This window comes from Alosa alosa, chromosome 18 (genome assembly GCF_017589495.1).
Source record: "Alosa alosa isolate M-15738 ecotype Scorff River chromosome 18, AALO_Geno_1.1, whole genome shotgun sequence".
Classification (NCBI taxonomy): Eukaryota; Metazoa; Chordata; class Actinopteri; order Clupeiformes; family Clupeidae; genus Alosa; species Alosa alosa.
The window spans coordinates 10,329,614-10,352,216 of NC_063206.1; the positions used below are offsets into that span (position 1 = coordinate 10,329,614).

Here is a 22,603-nt window from a genome sequence, read left to right on the forward strand (position 1 = left end):
TTACTCTATGGAAGGAGAGGCCAGGTGGGAGGATTATGCCAGAACTAGGAACTCATTTCTGTGGAGACAGTTGCGGCCTATCTCTCCTTCGGGGGTGCTGAGTGCTTGAGTTAATGTGTAGTGACAAGTTTCACTCTAGCGCCCCCTCTGACCTTATTGTGTGAGACTGCCCCCCCCCCCCCCACCACCACCATTCACCACACAAATACACACACACACACACACACACACATGCATTCATTTTCCAGTCCTCCCCCCCAGCACATAGCCAGGCAAGTTCATTCTTTGCATATTTCATAGGCGATAAAAACATGTCAGCAGAGAGCCCTCCACTCCACTGTGTGTGTGTGTGTGTGTGTGTGTGTGTGTGTGTGCGCTCATGTGTGCGTGTAGCCCCCAGGACACGATCAGAAGCAAAGCGCCTGCATCGTTCCTGACAGTAGGACACAGACGCACACACACACACACACAGATACTGGCATGCACTCAGCCAGGACAAACAAACACGCAGGCCCGGGCAATGCTAATTGAGGCAGACGAGGGGCTGTGTGACGCGATTCAAGTGCTCACTCATACAGGCCTGTAATGCACCCAGTAAACAGAGTTTTTATTATACTCTCACATGAATTTACCCTCAGATGCTGTTATCCTTCCCCTGAAGAAATCCCTCTTTTTTAATGCCATGGCTTATTACCACTCAAACATAACAGTTTAGCTTAGAATAAATGTTTATTTTAAAGGGAAAATCTTACTACCTGTAAAACCATTTTCATTTATCATGTTGTGCTTTATGATGCACACATGATGGTATTTTATGATGCATTGCATTATTATGGTTTGTAATTCCATAAAGACAGAATAAGGCTTTACATATTTATCTGATACATATATTAGTTTGTGAATAGCAATGAATCCCAATTAGAATGAAATGGAGTTATTATTTTAATAGTGTGGAATCCCAATCAGATTTAAACACTAGTGAAAACAGCATGGAAACTCTGGAGAAGCGGGTTGGCCACAGTGGGTGCAGTAAAGTGCTTTAGGTTCATGTAAGGGATAATGTATTATCCCAAAATAAGTCCCGACAGGGAGAACAGAACCCCGACGCGAAGCGGAGGGGTTTTTCTTCGACCTGAAGGGACTTATTTTCTGATAATTACCGGCAAAACGAGAAAAGAAACTTAACACAATGAATCTTTAAAAATGATTTCGTGTCTTCCGCTGACAAAATAAATAGTTCGCCACAGATAGAACTTGACAGTTTCAGGTGTTGCGTGGCAACGTCTTACTAGCTTACTTTCCCTTTCAATGAAATTCCATTGCAATAAGCTTAACGGAATTCTTGGCGGAGGGATATGAAAGACGTTAATCAACCCGTTGCCATTGACAGCGGTGATTATATACTTTGCCGGTGATTTATATAGATTTAACATAGGCCCGAACGTTGGGAAGGCCCATTCATGTGAATGGAACTTTCTGCAGTACTCTGAAGAGCCGTGTAATAAAAAGGGCTAATCAACTCCGACTCTCTGGAGAGGCTGCTCCTGAGGGGAGAGGCCGCCCTCTGGATTCACTCATCTCCCTCGACAGCGTTATCCTCCTCCTCCTCCTGCTGTCCTTCGTCTGTGCCGACTTACTCCCCCAGATGTGCGTCGGGCGGCCTAATGGAGAGTCCAGCAGGCGGGCCGGATTCTCCCTTCACTCAGCCGTCCAACCCCCCCCCCACCCCCCCTTCCAGGTCTCTCCTGGCCCTCCTGATGAGCTGTCCTGCTTTTTATGGTGGAGAGGCAGGGGGAAGTCGGCGCTCTCTCCTCCAGTAAATGGTCTGGAAAGAACGTGACTGAGATCCAGAGGCCTCGTCGTCCTAGAAACTAGAAACGGGCGAGCATCTTCCATGCTGTCATGGCGATGCACTGCAGACCATGGCTGATGCCTGTTTCCTTCATTAGCCTGGTCTCCATAGGCCTTGTAGCCATGACAAAGGGAGGAAGGCATAGCCTAATTTAACCTCTCTCTCTCTTTCTTTCTTAATCTCTCTCTCCCTCTCTCTCTCTCTCTCTCTCTCTCTCTCAGGGTTGGAAAGTGGAGGAGTAACCCTGAAAGAGCCTGCCTCCGAGGCTGATATTGAGAGTTCCCAGCCAGTCACGTTACGGTGCCACATTGATGGACACCCTCGGTAAGCCAATCACCTCTGCCTCTTCCCCCACAGTCTCTCTCCCCCCACCCCATACGCTGACAACTCTTACCTCTTAACTCTTACTCGTCCACCCATAGGCCCACCTGCAAGTGGTACAAAGATGGCGTCCAGCAGACGGACAAGACCCACCAAATCAACAGTAAGGAGCGCACGCTGACCCTGAGGAGCGCCAGCCCAGACGACAACGGCATTTACTACTGCTGTGCCCGCAACGCCGCCGGACAAGTCTGCAGTAACAGCAACTTCACCCTCAACATCATAGGTTTGTGTGGTCACAGTCACCGAGTATGGAAGCATGTGAATATGACACAAGGTTGTGTGTGTGTGTGTGTGTGTGTGTGTGTGTGTGTGTGTGTGTGTGTGTGTGTGTGTCAATGCCTTAACACTTTTATATGTAGACATAAATGGATAGCTTATTCTGTTTATTTGTACTAACTGACTAATCATGACTCTCAAGGCGACAGTTTCCAAGCAATGTGTAGTAGTGCACTAAAAGAAGTCACAGCCAGAAGCACTAATGACTAAATGGCTTCTTTGAGCCTTGAATGTCCCGAATGAATGTCCTTGTGTGTTTCAATGGTCAGTCAGAGGCTCATATTTCCCCTCTCGCAGTAAATGTTTCCACACCTGTGCAGGTTTGTTTTGGTCACCCGATAGTCCTGTTTGAGCTCGAACCGCCGAGCTGGGGAAGATTTAGCTCTTACAGTCCACTGACACGCAGCAGCTAACGAGATTAGCAAGCACTTTGGGAGCAAACACTCGCGTAATTACACACTGCCTCCTATCAAATGCTTATACTGTACTCACGTCATGCACACATTCCAATGCACTTGCACGCACGCACACAGTACACACACACACACACACACACACACACACACACACACACACACACACACACACACACACACCTAGATAAAATCTGGGGAAACCAAATTCTTAGTGTTCTTATCTGAGGGTGTACAAGTGCGTGCGTGTGCTATTTTTCTGCATCAGCTAAATTGAGCTTTTTTCTGCATCACATATAAACATGAGCTTTAGAGAACAAACAGAAGTTTGTTCAGAAGGGCACAATTGTTCAGCACCTTAATTAGTGTCTGACACACAGCGAGGTAGCACCTGGATACAGTGAGCAGGGGGGGCGGGGATGGAGGGGAGGGAGGGTCCACACAACCGGGGCAGGGGCGGGGGTGAGCGAGGAAAAAGAAAGGCTAATTGTTCAGTGTCTGCCCCTATGCCCCTTACACACTTACGGGAGAGACGCTGATGGATGTTCAGCTTGTTTCTCAGCTACCTGATAAACTAGGCTGTTTCTCTTCAGCATGGTGGGTGGTCCCCCTCACCACTGTCTGTGCTTGAGAGTTGTGCAGTTGTGCTTGGCTTAGCCTCCTCTTCAGACCGTCAAAGCACTGTCACATACTGATCGCCTCACTCACACCCGTTCAAGCCTGTAACGTGGTTGATGAACTGCTCTAAAGCCTCTCCATTCACCCCACGGGTGTGTGTGTGTGTGTGTGTGTGTGGTCGTGAGTGGTGTCAGGTTTTTCTGCGCTATGTTTACGATGTGTGTTTGGTCATCGTTGATTGTCATTGCTTAGACAGTAGATGTTCTGCCCCAGATTCAAAATGCTTGAATTATGCTTGAATAGGATTTTCAACCTCTAACTGATGGTACCGGTTTGAAAAAAGGCCCTTGCTGTTGGTATGTAGATTTCAAGTAATGAAAAGCACTGTTAGGTGTTTTGTGAGTAAAGAAAAGCCAAACATGCCCATTATGGGAAGTGTGTCAAATCTCTTTGTGGTGTAATGAGCTGTTGAAGAATGATGCTGTAATTGACAGCGTGGCCATATCTCATATCATTATGAGTTGACTTTTCTGTTGCCCTTCCTCAACCCTAATTGACCCTTTATGCTAATATTCATGGATGTCAAGTCAACCATGATTAGCAAACTCTCGGCCACAAAGCCAAATCACCAAATGTAAATCATCTCCCTAACTTGCATGCCTGACTGGGGGAATGATGTCATAAATGGAGGAGGCTTCCTTCATTAGCCTCCGCTGACCGCTAATCAGGTAGCGCTGATGAGTGAGGCGATCGAGGGCAGTCGGGGGACCATCGGAGGTCGGCGTGGGGACCCTGTGATGCGAGTGTGGGGGCGGACAGGTCAGCATAGCGGTGTTATGAAGATGCTGCTGCCTCTGTCAGGTGGCCCGCAGCTGGGTGGTGATGCGGTGCTGGCTGGAATGCTCCTCGCTGACCTCATTAAGTCACCACACGGGGGGCCTACCAGGTGATGACACCTGTCTGCCCGCACCTGAAGAGAGAGGCAGCCTCTGACTGCTGTTAACAAGATTTAATAAAGCTGGGAGTGTGTGTGTGTGCGCCTGTGTGTGTGCGCCTGTGTGTGTGCGCCTGTGTGTGTGCGCCTGTGTGTGTGCGCCTGTGTGTGTGTGCCTGTGTGTGCCTGTGTGTGTGTGTGTGTTGTCTGTGTGTGAGCACATGTATGGATGTATGAGTGTGAAAATGTGTGCCAGTATGTAAATCCTTGTGTGGAGAGAAGTGATTTTCCTTAGAGCTTTATTTCCATTTAGATTTAAATACAGCACTAATGTACTGCTAGTCATAGCCACATCTGCCCAGTAAATGAGTGAAGAAATGTCAAGCATATGTAAAGCTTCCACTCCAATCCTGTATGACGTGAAATGTGTCATTCACTATCCTGTTGTTTTGACATCACTTCCTGTCCTGGTCCTCCAGATAAGAGCTTCCCACGCGTATTGGTCTCTCCTGAAGACCATGCAGTCCTGCGGAACGGAGAAGCCATCTTCCACTGCCAGTTCACAGCGGACCCTCCTCCCATAGTTGAGTGGTTCCACGAGTCCGAACCCGTGGTCAACAAAACTCGGTGAGCCCTCCCTAGGCAGGAGCCTCTGCTCCTCTGTTTCTCTTCTGCTTTCTCACTCTGCTGATTTACATCCTTTCATCCACCAGTACATTTAGCATTCATGCATGCACACACACAAACACACACATGTACTTGGGAATTTATGGGTTATGTTTCTCTTCTTTGTATTATTGAAAAATTATACACAGCTGCATTATTGTCATACAACTCAATTTGTTTTAAATGTCAGGTAGAACAGCATCTTTTTCTCTGGGGTTCTCTTCCTTGTATTTTATTCTATTAATAAGCTGATATGAATTGGTGTTACCAGAGAGACAGGGTGAGAAAACAGCCTGAGAGGGGCCTTACTCCTCACCCCGTCTGTGTGTGCACCATAACTGGGGACAGTGTTCTAGCCGCAGTCCAGTACAGTAGTGTCCTTTTATCCTCCAAGCTGTTTGATCGTATGTGTTGTTTTATAGCAAGGGTATTATGACAGCCGGACAGTGACTTGCATGGAGAAAGGCGTGCTTGGGCAAAAGGAGTTTCTTTGTGTCTGCATGAATGGAAAAGATTTCGGAGCTTAGCTGGAAAGAGGCGGGCTTGTTGATTCAGCTACTATTTATAGTTGTAATTTCTCCAACATCTCATAGCATAATGCTTTAGTCATATATGAGCTGACAACCATCTGGTTGCTAGTTTGTTTCCTCTGACAAAGCCATGTCATAAAGCTCAAAGGCGTCCCTGTTCAACTCTAAGTCTGACCAGGACTGCCCCCGCCAAAGCCCTAGTGCTATAAACACTGACACACAGAGTCTGAGCACTGAGTAATTTAAGATGTTTCCATGTGTGGCTCTGTTTATCTTTTCTGGTGCAAATCTGATGCTCGATTCATCCCAACTCCTTCGCGGCATTTGTTCTTTCGGCACAGAGCACAAACAGTGGAGTTCTGCGTTTGTAAAGAATACAATGCTAATTCCCCTCCTCCTCCTCCTCCTCTATTAGTGTTGGACTAGGGCTGCTGTTTCCTACTTGGGGTGTTTGAGGCATGCTTCTCTTCAGGATTAGTCCACTGAAGTGAAACTGTTCCAAAAAAAAAAAAAGACAGTAACTACAACAAAAATAAATACTGTAGGTTTTTTAGGGAAACTTAATGCACCCATTGCGGACAGTTTGAAATATGAGTTTCCTTGTGATTTGTCAGCGTTCGCCGTTGCCTATGCCACATCATGTATATTGATCTTCCTCTTTTGTAAACCACATGACCGACGTCTGGCACATCAGGCAGTGATTCTAAGCTTCCTTGGCAGTGGGGCCTGTATAAGCTCAAGCTTTACATTTACTGCCACCCCCCAGCCTTCATTATGGAGATAAATCTAAAAGTTCAGTCTCAGATCCAACATAACATGAACTCGGTGAACCCTGCTGTTATATAAAGCACCATGCTCTCTTCCCATAAGCTGTGGCTTGGTGCCTCTGTGACATCACAGTCAGGCAGCCCCGGCTTCCTCCTGCCCCGAGGCTAGTTTTGCTGAATGATGCAGTTGGATAAAGTTGTCTGCCTTGGATAAAAGGCCCTTTGGGGGGGTTCCCGTTTTTGGAAGAGGACTCAGAGTAAATAAATCTACGCTTGCCTGAAGTGAGTCTGTCCTCAGACGCCTACAAGACCAGGCACATGCAGCATAGCACTGACTTTCACACCTAAGGACATGGAAATAGGTTTTAATTGAACTGCATAGTAAACATGTAGTAAAAGTGCTGTCTATAGGGTGCATACTGTAGTGTTGCCATGTGTTCTGCTGATGTGGTGTGGAAAAGCATGTGCAGTATCTTGGAAATTATTTATTCTAATTATATTACTTATGTTGTATTATTATTATATAAGTATAGACTTCTAGTGTACCTGCTCCCCCCAAGGTATTTTGGATGTCTGTGTTAGTGGTATTGCTGTCTATAGCTGTGCTAATGTCTGGGTGTCTGTGTGTGTCCAGGATGGTGGTCTATAGCAATGGCACCCTGCACATCATCCAGGTGAAGGTGAAAAGCACAGGCACTTACAGGTGTGTGGGCCACGGAGCCACTGGACGAAACGTCACTGTACAGGCAACCCTGAGTCTAGCAGGTGAGGTTCTCTCTCTCTCTCCTTTTCTCTTTCTTTCTTTCTTACTCACACTCACACACACAGACACAGACACAGACACAGACACAGACACAGACACAGACACAGACACAGACACAGACACACAAATAGGCATTCTCTCTCTCTCTCTCTCTCTCTCGTTCAGACAGGCACTCTTTCCCTTCACCCAGTGTCAAATTATATCTGTGTTGATAATTTCATTGCTTCAGTGACATCCGCCCCAGCTGTGTCTCTCACAGAGGGATGTAATTTCCTCTCCCTCTAATCACCTCTGTAGTGCCCCTCTCTCACTCTCCCACTCTCTCTCTCTCTCTCTCTCTCTCTCTCTCTCTCTCTCTCTCTCTCTCTCTCTCTCTGTCACTCACTCACTCACTCACTCACACACACACACACACACACACACTCCTTTCTCTCCCTACTTCTCCATTTACCACTCTCCAGATGTGCTGTACAGGCCAGCCACTGGAACAGCTCCATGCTAGTGGGAGTCCAGGGAGTTGTCCTTTAACCACAAGGTCGCTCTCCTGTTCCCTGACTTCTGTTCTGTTCCCTGTGGCAAAGACTTTTTTATTGAGTCATAGCGTGTCCAGCTGCAGGATTTGGCCCTCCAACCGCTTGTACAATCGCACAGTTGTTACGCCGAATCAAAGCTAGAACTGTTACACACACACACACACACACACACACACACACACACACACACACACACACACATTTTTCCTTAAGATGCTCTCAGTTACTGATAATCTGTGTTCTTGACATCTGCCTCAGCTGTTGCGTGCCAAAATGAGACTATAGTATTTTCATTAAAGCCCTGAAATCACCTTAGTCTGATTTCCTTCTCTCTCTCTCTCTCCTACCTTTCTAGCAATCTAGAAAGGGCTCGGTACCTGTCACTGGATAGGTTGCATGACTGACTGACTGACTGACAGACAGCTGTCATTTTGGGGTGCTGGAGAGTGTAGGAGAAGCTGGAGGAGAGACAGCTCAGCACCAGAGGCAACACTGCCCCCACCCCCATCCCCCCGCCCCCCCCAGCTCAGCACCAGAGGCAACACTGCCCCCAGTCGTTCCCCTGCGTCAGCGTTTGCACTCTCGGCCACCCTCTCGCCCCCAGCGCCACCTCATTTCGCCACTAATTCGCCTAATCCCCCTTCCCCTAATCCCGCGGCCTTATTAAATTGGATTGTGACATGCCGGAGCCGCACTGTTTGGGGACAAAGTCACGGTTTCGTTTGACAGTCCCTGTAGAAGTCGCCGGTGCTCTCGGGTGTTTTCTCGGCGGCGCTTACGTAACTGTGACTGACTCCCACCTAGTCAGGACTCCAGATTACAGATGAAATATCCGCTTAGCTCATTGTGTTCGCCTTCTGTCCTTTCTCTCCATGCTGTTTTTTTTTCCTTTTTCTCTCTTTCCTTTCTCTCACTCTATCATGCTCTATTTCATTGTTTCCGTTGAATCCCTTGGGCTTAATATCTCACAGTCAACATAGTTATGCTTTGTGTCATAACTCCACGACAGGAGATTTTTGTCCCAGCTGCACCTTCTCAGTTCTCAGCTATGTTTGATTGTGATGCGTCACTTGCATTTTTATGTTCAAGTAGCACCCCTTCTAACCCTTTCCTCTCACTTCCAATCTCCATCTCTCTATCCCTCCCTCTCTTCTCCATCTCTCTCACCCTCTCGTCCTCTGTCCATCCATACACACAGAGATTCAGGACCTGGGCCCCAGCCAGGACCACGTGTTTACCGCCAACTCCCAGGTGCGCATCAGCTGCCAGGCAGAGGGCACGCCAGAGCCCGAGGTCCGCTGGGAGGTGCCCGGCGGGCAGCCGGCCGAAACTGAGGGACGCATCTTCCAGGACGGCAGAGCCCTCATGTTCAATCCTACGCAACAGGGCGACTCGGGCACCTACGTCTGCTTGGCCAGCAACAAGGCGGGCAGGAAGACCCAGGAGCACAGAGTCACCGTGGCCTGTGAGCAAGCAGACTGTCCCTCTCCTCCTGTCTCTCTATCTGTCACTTCTATTATATTACTCCCAGCAGGGTAATGCCTTTTTTAGACTGGCAGAGATGTTGATGTGCAGATATTAATATTGCTGTCCATCAGAGATAATTACGGTACTCCCTCCCCTGATATGACACCGTATGTAATCCACACTCGTGCTGTTCCAGAAAATTAGGTCTGTACAGCTGGGGGGTTTTTTTAAACAAAAAGAACCATTCAGTTGAATTGTTATTGTATTTTATACCATCTGTAATGTAATGTTTACCTGTTTGAAGCAAGTGTGGGGGAGCAGTGGTAGCTTTTCTGCCTGACAACTGGTCAGCCTGGGGTCAGCAGTTGAGCTGATGTGAGTTTGTGCCACTGTAGATAAAAGCATCTGAATATCTGAATATCGGTCACCTTTTTCTTTACCTCACCTTTACAGTAAGTGAAACACTGTGAGCAGGTTAATCAGTCAGTTTAACCTTTAAAAAAAAGGAGTTGTGATATACTTTTTAGCTGGTCTGAAGCGTGTCGTGTTTGTGGCATTCATGTTGAGGTGTGTTGTGTTTGTGACATTTCTGTTGACTGTGGCTCATGCTACAGCGGTTCCTGAATGGGTGACTTCGCCCGAGGACACCAGCTTGAGGGAGGGCCAGCCCGGCTTCCTGCACTGCCACGCTCAGGCCACACCCACTCCCGAGGTCATCTGGTATCGCAACGGCATGGTCATCACCCCAGAGGTACCTACTGCACTCTCTCGTTGCCCCTGCATAGCCTCACACACACACTTTCACACACACACACACTCTCTCTCTCTCTCTCTCTCTCTCTCTCTCTGTCTCTCTCAAATTCAAAATGCTTTATTGGCATGACAATTCGTGAAGAAAGTGTTGCCAAAGCAAACAATGTCTAGAACTCATCAAGACTAAATCTCTCTGTCTCTCTCTCTCTCTCTCTCATACTCACACACACATACACACAGGGATTCTAGCTGACAGAGATCCCAGGTGTGGAGTAGCTCTCGATTCTAATGTGCGCTGCAGCAGGGCTGTTTTGTAGGAGGTGTGGGGAATAAGGTGCAGGGAAGGACAACAATGTAAACTGTCTGCGTCACTGAGTCTGCTGAGCAGAACTTGTCAAAACACACTCTCACTCTTTCACTATTTCTGTTGTGTGAAGATCACGCTTAATCCACCCTGCTCTACACCCTGCTCTCTGTCTTTCTCTCTATAAAGGATTCACGATTCATGCTCTTTTCTAATGGAACCCTGCGGATTAACAATGTGGAGGTGTATGACGGCGTCATGTACGGCTGCCAGACTAAGAACATCGGAGGACAACTCAGTGGACAGGCCAAGGTCAAAGTCTTAGGTAAATCACTTGTGTGGTCTATGAGATGAACGTCTGTGTGGGAGTCTGCGTGTGATGCCACAGTGATCTAATCTGATCTAATCTCTCTCCTCGGCCAGTTGTTGTCAGTGGTGTTATGTCTGAGTTGACGGCATGTTATGTCTGCAGAAGCTTTGTTTACAGTAATGTGACCTTGATCCAAACCACTCCCATATATATGGAGATTAATATTCCAGCATGCACAGTACTTGTAGCGTCAATCAACTTACAGTTGTTGTGGTCTTAGGCATCAGTTCTCTATGCTGTTTCGCATATGCTGCATATCTTTACTTGAAAGTGAAAAAAGCTCATGCACTTTGGTGCAGATAACTGAATTGTTTTGGTGTGAGATATAATGCTTTTACAAAGGTTAGCTTGCTTTAGAGAGCCAGCAGCAGCCTACCTACCTCTGTGTGTGTCTGTGTGTGTGTCTGTGTGTGTGTGTGTGTGTGTGTGTCTGTCTGTGTGTGTTGCTGATGGTGTTATTTTCTTCGCTTCCAGAGAAGCTCAAGTTCACGCCTGCCCCACAGGCCATCCAGTGCCTGGAGCTGGATAAGGAGATCAGCGTCCAGTGCTCTGCCACAGGCGAGGATGTGCCCAGTGTTCTCTGGACCAAAGCAGGTCAGTCTGCAAGTATTTTATCCAACACCCCCCCCCCTCCTCCCCATTTTGTTCTAGAGTCTAATATTTTTCCCGAGATGACCAACAGTGCAATAGCAATTCCACATCATCATGCTATAGACTTAATTAGCGTAACCCCATATGTGAGTGACGTGATGCATTTATGAACTCATGAACACCCTCTCTGTCTCCCCCTGCAGATGGCAGTGAGTTGCCCCCTCGCATTGAGCAGAGGAACGGTGTGCTGCGCTTCAGTAAGGTGACCCGTGAGGACGCAGGCAACTACACGTGCTTGGCCTCCAACCACCTGCAGGGGGAGATCAGAGCCTACGTCTCCTTCACTGTGGGAGGTCAGTGCTGTACCACACTGGGGTGAATTTCCCAAAACCAGGTTAGCAACTTAGTTGGTTGGCAATGGGAAATTCCATTGCAACCAACAAAGTTGCTAACTTAGTTACTCATAGCAACTTAGTTACTTAGCAACTATGTTTTTGGGAAACAGTGTGTTAACCCTCTTTTGAATTCACTTTGCACTGCTGCTATTTCAGTTCCATGCACCTACTGTATATGTATTCAGGTATCTTTGTTGTAGCATCTGAAAAGACATAGTACAAATGCTCGTCTGCCATTTATTTTAAAGGTTAATGTATTTCATACATTTATTTTATGGATAATGCAATCGTTCATTTATTTGATGGAATTGTTGAATGCATAACGTAGATGTCCATGTCCATCTGAGGGAAAGGGATGTATGATGACTTCCTGCCCCATGCTCACAGACTGCCTTTCTGTGTATTTGTCTTTGTGAAGTGTCCATCCAGTTCAAGATGAACCCTGAGTACACCACCGTGTACCAGGGTCACACGGCCATCCTGCACTGCCAGGCCACCGGAGACCCCGAGCCCAGCCTCCAGTGGATGGTCAAGGACAAGATGCTCGCAGCCAGTAATGGAAGGTACGGCTTAACTCTTATCGCTCTCTCTCTCTCTCTCTCTCTCTTTCTTTCTTTCTTTCTTTCTTTCTTTCTTTTTTTTTAATTATCTCTCTGTCGATCACTCTCTTTCCCTCCCTCACTCTCTCTCTCTCTCTTTTTTTTTACCTTTTGGTCTTTCTCGTCCCTCTGGTTGAAAGTCATGAATTCAGTTGGTCGTCTTTGTTCTCCCCTGTCTTTCTTCTTTGTGACTATTTCTATCATGTCCGCTGTGCTCACACATCTTTTGCCCTTTCTCTCTGTTCCAGGTTTCAGGTCATGCTGAATGGCTCTCTAGTCATCACTGACGTTACTACAGATGACACCGGCAAATACACATGCGTGGCTGGAAACAGTTGTGGTATCAGTGACAGCTCAGCACAGCTTTACGTTGTCGGTCAGTAGCAAATTCTTGAAAAAAATCTAGAATTTCCCCTCGGGGATCAATAAAGTATCTATCTATCCATCCAAAGTATCTATCTATCCATCCATCCATCCATCCATCCAAATATATGTGCACACATATACACACACATTCACAAACACTTACATTCACACACACAGAGCAGCTCAGTGTTATCTCATCAGATAACGCTGTTAGTTAAAGTGTGATCACAGGGATCAGATGAGGGAGCTGATTGAAAGCTGTAGCTCTAGATTAACTGCTGTATCACACATCAGGAGGCACAGAGACCAGACGACGCCTGTCTGACTCATTGAAGGCTTCAGACTATTAACTCAATGAATTTACTACACTAACTTGCTCTTTTTCCCCAAAAGACATGGCACACAAACAGGCGTGTGAATGTGATAGAGATGTATAGAGCTGCATAGAGATGTAGAGTTTTCAGGGCAATTTCAGTAAGTCGGCCTGTCCTGATTCAACCAAGGTGGTTGGTCAAAATTGGAGAAGGCATAGTTCCCAAAACCTCCTCCCTTTGCAGGGAACCCCCTTTTAAAAGAGCACTAGCCATCCATCAGCTGTAAAGGCGTTTCCATGATTTCACATGGTGCAAAATGAGACATCTGCAGGAATGGGTGAGATGAAAGTTAAAAGCCAGTCATCACAGACACAGCTTGTGAGTCACACACATCGCTCAGGATAAAGCATAGAGAATAGAGGACCTCAGGATTACCACAAATAATTATCTGATTTATCTCAGAAATACTTACCGGGAAAAGCTTAGAGGCTCGATCTATGTAGCATTACTTTCAAGTTAATCAAATGTTTGAGCAATTGCATTGTTCCTTCATGGCTTGCATGTTCCAATGCCCCCCGCCCCCGCCCCCACACACACACACTATATCTTCTGTTGGGGGCAGCCGTGGCCTACTGGTTAGCACTTCGGACTTGTAACCGGAGGGCACCTAACCCCTCACTGCTCCCCGAGCGCCGCTGTTGATGCAGGCAGCTCACTGCGCCGGGATTAGTGTGTGCTTCACCTCACTGTGTGTACACTGTGTTTCACTAATTCACGGATTGGGATAAATGCAGAGACCAAATTTCCCTCACGGGATCAAAAGAGTATAAATACTTATACTGTTTACAGAGAAGCCAGTGAACCCCCCACCAGAGGAAGAGGACAGAGCCCCTTATAAGATGATCCAGACCATCGGGCTGTCGGTGGGGGCGGCGGTGGCCTACATCATCGCCGTGCTGGGCCTCATGTTCTACTGCAAGCAGAGGCGCAACGCCAAGAGGCTGCTGAAGGGACAGCATGGAGACGAGCCAGAGATGGAGTGCCTCAATGGTGAGTGTGAGTGTGTGGGAGGGGTGGGGGGTAGAAGGATAAAGACAGAGAGCAGGTGAGTGAGTTTGTTTGAGTAAATGTGTGTGTGCGTGTAAGTGTATGTGTGCATCAATGTGTATGTGTGCTCTGATGTGGATTTGGTTGTTTGTGCTTGTGTCTGTTCCCCTGTGTAAGTGTGTTTGCGCTAATTTTAGTTTGGGGTGGTTGCTGTATGTTTATCCCTTTTTTCTGGCTGGTACTTGATGAAGAAATGTGGTTGGAAATTGTGCTATGTAATGTAATAATAACCTCTATAGGGACTCCCAACAGTGTGTCCCTGTCTTCTACCAACAAGTGTGTATGGTCAATACCACACAAGCTCCTGCTGCCATCATGTGGCTGTAAAAAGTATTGCAATGAGACCGTGCTCGTGCCAAACCTCAAACGGCAGTAAATTAGTGGCAGTGTGATGGTTCTTACACTGAGAGAGGAGCCAGTGTCTGTGTGTTGTGGGGTTGATCAGAAACTCCTTAGGCCTCACAGACTGCTAAGATTCACCATGAAGGAGGCCCTTGGGAAACTGAGCCTTTTGTTTGGCCGGCTAAGCCTCTCATAATAGCCGCTTGTTGCCTTTCAGCAGCATGTCCGTTGGAAATCCCAGCTTTGCAGGATGGTGCTTGGGACTAATTGTATGTAGAGCGCTTTGGGTTGCACTTTGTGCATGTTAAATGCGCTATACTAAATAAAACTGACTTGACTTGACTTGACTAATTGGCTGATTCAGATGGAAAAATTGAAAGCAAATTTGAACTAAAAAGTTTTTCAAAGCGGCAGTTGGTAGCAGCGCTGAGATGGAGCTATGGCGATTTGACCGTATTAATCTGGCTATCAGTTTGTTTGTGGCTGTATAGTTAGACTACAAGCATACCTGTGTATATTCCTTATTTATGTATAGGCTATGTATAGGCTAATGTGCAAATGTATTTGATTCCTATGGTGTCCTGTAGGTGGTGCTGTGCAGCAGAATGGGCAGACCACAGCAGAGATTCAGGAGGAGGTGGCCCTGACCAATGTGGGCACCACGGCAACAGCTGAGAAGCGCCACAGCACCAATGACAAGCTGCATTTCCCCCGAGCAGACCTGCAGACAATCACCACTTTAGGTAAATGCCAGTAACCCAATAATTAAACCTCAGTGATTGCAGTTGTTTCAGTTCAGTGTTTCGGTTATCTGAAGCAGTCCCTCACAATCTATGTATTCAGGTGTATGCCAGTGTAATGTAAACTGACTGTGTGTGTGTGTGTGTGTGTGTGTAAACGCTGCTGCGTTCTCAGGGAAGGGTGAGTTTGGCGAGGTGCTGCTGGCCAAGGCGAAAGGCATCGAGGAGGGCGAGGAGGAGACGGTGGTGCTGGTGAAGAGCCTGCAGGCGCGCGACGAGCACCTGCAGCAGGAGTTCCGCCGCGAGGCCGACATGTTCGCCAAGCTCAGCCACCCCAATGTGGTGCGGCTCCTAGGCCTGTGCCGCGACGCCGACCCCCACTACATCATCCTGGAGTACGTGGATCTGGTAAGTGTCTCTTACACCCCCACAGATGAATGCTCGCGTTGGTACATTTTTTGCATAAACACAATCATGCTCACATTGAGGCAATCAAAGTTATTGTGGCAATCCAAATTCTTGATGGGATTTAAACCTTTCATATACAGTGACACCACAATTCGACAAAAGTTTTTTTCCAGAATGTAGCTGTAGGAATCTTCACTCTCTGACATTATACGGATGAGAATAGCACACAAAATTCGAACCTGTTCTGAACGTTTTTGGAGTGGGTGTGCAAATGTGATTGACACAACATGAGATCATATGTATTTTTCAAGCAATTTCACATGGCAAAATATGGATTCCATGTGCTAAGACCTTTACAGTTGAAGTTCAAGTTATAGTCATAAATTCATGGACAATTTAATGAAAAACATAAACAATGATTCAAATGGCTTCTCTTTCTCAGGGGGATCTCAAACAGTTCCTCAGAATATCCAAGAGCAAAGATGAGAAGATCAAGCCCCAGCCTATCAGCACCAAAACCAAGGCAAGTCCATGCAAAACCTGGGCTGGTATTTAGCGGTGATAATGGTACTGTTATAGATATGTCAGGTAATATTTTTTTTCTACCCTCCTCTTCTCTCCCCCAGGTGTCCATCTGTGCCCAGGTGGCCAGTGCCATGGAGCACCTGTCCAGCCAGAGGTTTGTTCACAGAGACCTGGCCGCCAGGAACTGCCTGATCAGTGGCCAGAGGCACGTCAAGGTGTCTGCCCTCGGCCTAAGCAAAGATGTCTACAACAGGTAGGGAACTGGTGTTTGCTCCGTTGTATCAGAAATAATCCTGTAGTCAGTCAAAGGATAGTAACCATTAAGTGTGTATGGTTTGTGTTACAGCAACACCTTAGAGTTTTTGGTACCTTAAAATAATGTTTCTTAATGTTTCTTTAAAAAATTGTTTCAGTGGTTCATCAACTCGTATCAGGGTGAACGGCACTTCTGTATTCGCTTTGCGACCCTCTATCGGCTATGACCGCACTATGAATGTTTGCCAGATCGGGTAGCGGATCTGTAGTTCGATGAAATGAGACATAAGAAACTACAAATTTGACTTGCCTCTGATGTGGCAATACATCATACTTTCATAAAATCATGTAACATACTCTACCTTGTCTGTGGACATTGTTATTTCCGAAGTCGGTGCTAGATAAACAAATAGCGTGCGGGCGTCAGTGGAAAAGTACTTTGGTGTTGCTTTAAGAATAATAATTGCATTCAACTAGAAAACACAATAATCAGGGATGGGCAAAAATACAAAATGTATTTTAAAATGAAAGTCAAATACCCTAATTTTAAAATACAATAGCCACGCCGTGTAATCAAAATAAAATACTGTATTTGTGTATTTTGAAAATACTCTTTAAAGGGAGCATGAAATTACTTTGCAATCCTTCCATATCTGTCTATTTAATCTATTCCTTCATCAATATGGTTGGTGCATTTCTTGAATCATCATTACCATTTGCACAACATTTAGAGTATTTCTCAAAACAATTAGTGGATAGTGGATTACTGAACCTACAAAAGTGTGTATCTTGCTCAAAAAGCTTAGTTTATGTGTCAAAAGCAAATCAAATCAAAGTATTGATGCCAATGAAATAGTCAGTGAAATCCAAATGACAAGTCCTTATGCCACTGTTCATGATCAAGGTAGTCAAACTGCTTTGTCACATTGTCAATGTAGATAGATAGATACATACATACATACATACATACATACATACATACATACACACACACACACACACACACACACACACACACACACACACACACACACACACACACACACACACACACACACACACATAATTGATCCCCAGGGGAAATTCAAGGTCTCAGTAGCATACAGACAACACACACACATTCACTAACAGCAGAAAAAGTAATTAAAAGTATATAATATAAAAACACAACTAAGCAATAAGGACAGTAGAAGATAAAGAATATACTAAAATAAAATACAAATTACACTAACACTTAATCTAAATCAATTCTAAAAACAGTATCCACATAGTGGTGATTAATCAATCAAGAGGCGCTTGCGATGACTGAGGCAGGGACTGAGCCTGTGATTCTCTGTGCATAGTAAGGTAAGGTAAGGTGCTCTGTGTGAGTGAGTGTCATGGTGATAGTGCAATGGTGATAGTGGTCATGGTGCAAAAAGTCCAACAGTGCAGTGCAGTACAGTTTACTCTGTAAGTATTTCCTAAAAGAAGCATATTTTTTGTATGGCATAGGTATTTGTGTAAAACCTGCAAAGTTACACATTATTTTGTGTTTTCCTGTGCTTTGTACACTGTTACAGTATAAAGAAAGCAATGCCTTTACAGGATTGTGCAAAGGAAAAATGACATTTGCAGTAAAACATAGGAAACACCCCCTATGAGTAGTTGCATGTAATGACTCAAGCAATGAAATAAGGCGGAATAAGTGTATGGGTGCACTAAAGCATTTGTGAGTGTGTGTGTATGTGTGTGTGTATGCACATGTGTGTATATCTCAGACCCCAGGGAGCTTTTATTTTGTTGTTTGTTTTGCCTTAATCGTGGCCAAGGCTGTTTGCACTACATACATGGGGCAACTTTTCAAGCAATATTGCAGGGCAACCACATAACCGGTTCCATGTGTTCCGATTGGATGATTAAAGTTCTCAAGAAACTTGAGGTTGGTGTGAGAGGGAGTGTATTGTGTGTGTGAGCAACCTACAATTTACTCATCTTGCACTGGATCATCTTCCTGAATCTCAATATTCTGATCACAAGAGGTCTGGGCAAATTACTAAGTCAGCACCAGAGTATTGGTTTTAGCAAACATATTTGGGAGTATTTTTAAACTACAAAAATACACACCTGTGTATTTTGATACAAAATATGAAACCGTTTTCTTCAACCCAATAAAATACAAAGGACAAAATACTATTTTGTATTTGAAATATGTATTTTAAATACATGTATCATAAATACTGCCCATCCCTGACAACAATATGCCTTTATGTAAATGTGTAAACACAGTGGTATTTTTCACTGAAACGACACATTAATTTTCATCTAATATTTCAGAACAAATAGATGGTGTATCCCTTGTCATGGAAATGATTAAGATTTAATTTGCTTTCACTTCAGGCTTAAGACTGAAGTTAGCTTTTATTGGACATGACGCCTGGTATTCATGTGGCTAAAGATTTAATTAGAATTCAGGGAAAATATGAAGACATGTTTAATTACAGTTGAAAAGGGCACATTGCTACTGATATCATAACATACCGGTAATTTGTGACAGTTATGTAAAAGTTTGGAAAACAGTCTTGAGCATGTTGAGCAAGTGGGCCATCTAGTGGTCAAAAGAAGCAATGCAACCACATCACATGACACTCAAAAATGTTCAAACTGATGGGTTACTGTTGGGTGACCAGCCCCAAAGAGAGGCCCTCCTTCATGAGTCTCTCTCCCTCTCATTCTCTCTCTCTCTCTCTCTCTCTCTTTCTCTCTTTGTGCAGTGAGTACTACCACTACCGGCAGGTGTTGATCCCATTGCGCTGGATGCCTACTGAGGCCGTGTTTGAGGATGATTTCTCCACCAAGTCAGATGTCTGGGCCTTCGGTGTGCTCATGTGGGAAGTGTTCAGCCATGGAGAGCTGCCTTACACTAAACTCAGTGATGATGAGGTCTTGGAAGGTAAGAATGCACACAACCCACACTCCCCCGCCACTGTGCACCACTGACCAGCTTGATAGCTGTATGTTTTCAGTATACTGCTTGGACCCAGGTAGAGCATCCCATACTGCTTAGTCGTTAAAACGCATAGTGTCTTAATAGCTATTTTGCAGTACTGCTTTAATATGCAGAGAGGATGTGCAGTAAAACAGCAGTAAAAAAAAAACAAACACAAAATAGCTAACAGAAACATTTCATTGAAGGGTCATAAAGTCAGATCAAAAGCAATGTGTGTAGTCAGCACAACCACTGTCTTAATTAGGGCTGTCACTTTTGTTAAAAAATCCTGTTCGATTCTTGAGACATAATTGTTCATTGAATCGATTGTAAAATCGATTTTTCATGTCAAAAGACGTTTAATTTTCAACGCCAAACATAGGCCAATCCACGAACAACTAACAGGAATTAGGACTAACGTAAAGGGGGCGCTTGAAGGCGCACAAGCCAGCAATATTTCTGATGATTTCTTGGCGTGAAGTTTCGTGCACAATGACAAACAGGAGTGCAACATTCTCGAAAAACAATAAGCAGAGTGGACTGTCATAACATCAGTGAAAAACATTACTGCAGACTTCAACGAGGCTGCGTTTACTATTAGAAATGTCAAACAAATTTTGCCTACGTAGAACTCACGACTGCACAGTTTGCATACCGCTTTGTCCTTCTCCATAGTTTGATATACCCAAACCCAAAGTGCTTCCATATCAAACTCCTCAAGTTATTAGGGCCTATCACTCGTCTCTCTCATGTCGCACAGGTTGATCGCGTTGTCCTCAATTTTTTGGCAAAACGCCAGCAGCACAGCAGCCGATTGAAACCGCTGTTTCCGGTGCGTAAAATTGGTGGGAATTTTCTTTTTTAGCTTTCGCAATGCTTACTGCACTTCGGAATTCTTTGTTATTTTTCTGCTTGTTTGTGAGTTTTGTTACATCTAGATTTTTTTATTTGTTTAATTCGTTTAAAATTAATAGTGTACATATTTGGTTAAATTCGATTCCCTAATTTAGTTTTCGAAACTTGTGTTGGTTGGTCCAATCGATTGTGCAATCGATTTTCGAAAGTAAAGTGACAGCCCTAGTCTTAATATGCCATTTTTTTTGTATGATGAAGCCAACTTTGTGATGCATGTCATGCAATTTCACAATAAGCTTCATGGGGTCCAGTAGATCTGCCGGCGATTTCTTTTTCGTCCTGCAGCTCAGGCTGGAAACCTGTGCATCTTTTTCTGCTGCTTCCGTTACTGTTATGCTGGGTCAATCACAAGCTGGCTTATCCACCTGGCGCGCTATTGGCAGGTTTAAAACGATGAGCCTGGAGTTTTCGCGTCGCTCTGCAAACGTCACCCAGTTCGTTGGTCAGATTGGTGAATGACTATCCAATTGCATACAGAGTCATTTGAACTATGCCCATTGATCACGCCTCTTGTGCAGTAGAAAATACATAGTGGACTCCCCAGACCAATGTTCAATCTTAAAAGATTTAGCTTGGTCTGGTGAAAACAAGACAAGGGGTCTAGACACCATAGTTTTAGATTTAAACAGTATCTTAAGTCAAGAAAGTTTACAGTAATGAGCAGTAATGAGATCATGAGCACATTTGCTAATGGAAGCCAACTGGTCATAGACAGCACCTTAATCTTGTCATAAAAAAGAAATCTGAAAGAAATCAGCTGCCAGGTAGACACTCTCCACTGTCTTGTCCACCATCTCCAACAGAGTCTTCCTTCTGTGTACTCCCTACAGGCCTGCAGGGTGGTAAGATGAAGCTGCCAGCGCCGGACGGCTGCCCCTCCAAAGTCTCCAAGCTGATGGGCCGCTGCTGGGCAACCAGCCCCAAAGAGAGGCCCTCCTTCAGTGACCTGGCCCAGGCCCTCACCGAGCTGCCCTCCGACAGCAAAGTCTGAAGGACTCCGCACAACACACACACCTCGTGCAATCCTTTGTGACCCCCCCCCCGCCCGCCCGCTTGCCCCACCTCACCCCTCTTCTTCTTCAAGCCTCAGCCCCCCCTGCCCCCAAAGGAGCTCCCAGAACCACCTGCCTGCCCGCACAATCACAGACATGCTGGATGCAGAACTGAGTCTGACACATTTCAGGGGGAGGAGAGGAGAGAGTGGGCTATCGGATTGGAAAAAGAGACTTTTTTGTATTGACGGACGTGTGTGTGTGTGTGTGTGTGTATGTATGTATGTATGTATGTATATGCACTAATCACGGTGTGTGTGTGTGTGTGTGTGTGTGTATGTATGTATGTATGTATGTATATGCACATGTGTGTGTATGTACGTGAAAAAGGACTCAGACCCCAGGGAGCTTTTATTTTGTTGTTTGTTTTGCCTTAATCGTGGCCAAGGCTGTTTGCACTCGTCCACAGAGTTTCCCATCCCATCCACCCACTTAGGTGCTTCTTTACCTCCCTAGCCTTCTCTGTCTCTCCCTCACTTTCTCTCTTTTTCTCTTCCTCTGGGACCCTGGGAACTGCCCTTCTCCGTGGACGAATATGGGAATAGAAACCCTCATCTCCAACCTTAGCCTTCCTCCTCTGCTGTTTAGGAGGGGGAAGAGCCCAATGCAATCAGGAGAGAGAGACACTTGAGCTGATGTCACCATGCTGGACTCCCTTTTGTTTCTCTTTGTTATTTTAATGCCTCTGGTCTCATCTGGACTTGAATTTGCTACCGGCGTCCTTGTGTGCAGAATCTGGTTTTATTTACAAACCATTTACTTGGGAGATGAAGATTTAGGGTACAAGTTGTTGATAAAAAAAGGAAGAAAGGTTTGCATGAAGGGTTGATGTCTGTTACTTCTGGGTCAGAACTATTCTTTATCAGGACCAGCAGTGTGCTGCCTGCCCTAGGAAACATTAAGAGGAAAAACGGTCAGAGGCAAGGTGTGTGTGTGTGTGTGTGTGTGTATGTGTGTGTATGTGTGTGTGTGTTTTAAAGAGATTCAGTTATGATTGTACTGTTCATCTTTAAATATATCTTCGCGGTGCTCTCAGAGACCACGGTTGCCAATGGTAACGCCACCCAGCATCTCAGCGCATGGCCGACTATGAGCCTCCGATTCTGGAGCTCTGCCTCCTAACTTTTAGCTGACTGGACAACAGGTGGACACATATACTCTCCCCTGATGCTGGTGTGGTCCGAAACCCCGGATCTCCTCCACTGTGTGGACCCCTCCACATGTCAAAGCCTAGTAGAAATATTCACCCAAAATCTGCACTAACCCCATCAACACACTTCAGATTTCTCTTATTTTTATAATGTTGTATTGTAGAAGGATATGCAGGCAGCCTTGTATTTATCATGAAGGTCCTGTGTTTTATATCTTTTTTTATTTGTTTGCTTTTATTATTTTT

The 22,603-nt window shown here is 45.5% G+C and overlaps 1 protein-coding gene across 1 annotated transcript in view; it reads left to right on the forward strand.

Moving 5' to 3' along the window:
- Window positions 1–21,438, forward strand: part of ptk7b (protein tyrosine kinase 7b) — a 78,712-nt gene extending 57,274 nt beyond the window's left edge. Inside the window, exons 3-20 of the mRNA XM_048270262.1 lie at window positions 2,074–2,176; window positions 2,275–2,459; window positions 4,957–5,104; window positions 7,075–7,205; window positions 8,935–9,201; window positions 9,818–9,954; window positions 10,450–10,585; window positions 11,105–11,224; window positions 11,425–11,574; window positions 12,035–12,179; window positions 12,464–12,591; window positions 13,745–13,945; window positions 14,932–15,087; window positions 15,260–15,492; window positions 15,935–16,015; window positions 16,119–16,270; window positions 19,026–19,204; window positions 20,986–21,438. Of these exons, the coding sequence (XP_048126219.1) occupies window positions 2,074–2,176; window positions 2,275–2,459; window positions 4,957–5,104; window positions 7,075–7,205; window positions 8,935–9,201; window positions 9,818–9,954; window positions 10,450–10,585; window positions 11,105–11,224; window positions 11,425–11,574; window positions 12,035–12,179; window positions 12,464–12,591; window positions 13,745–13,945; window positions 14,932–15,087; window positions 15,260–15,492; window positions 15,935–16,015; window positions 16,119–16,270; window positions 19,026–19,204; window positions 20,986–21,146 (2,813 nt within the window). The 3' untranslated portion in view covers window positions 21,147–21,438. The remainder of the gene's footprint in view (window positions 1–2,073; window positions 2,177–2,274; window positions 2,460–4,956; window positions 5,105–7,074; window positions 7,206–8,934; window positions 9,202–9,817; window positions 9,955–10,449; window positions 10,586–11,104; window positions 11,225–11,424; window positions 11,575–12,034; window positions 12,180–12,463; window positions 12,592–13,744; window positions 13,946–14,931; window positions 15,088–15,259; window positions 15,493–15,934; window positions 16,016–16,118; window positions 16,271–19,025; window positions 19,205–20,985) is intronic.
- The last annotated feature ends 1,165 nt before the right edge of the window (window positions 21,439–22,603 follow it).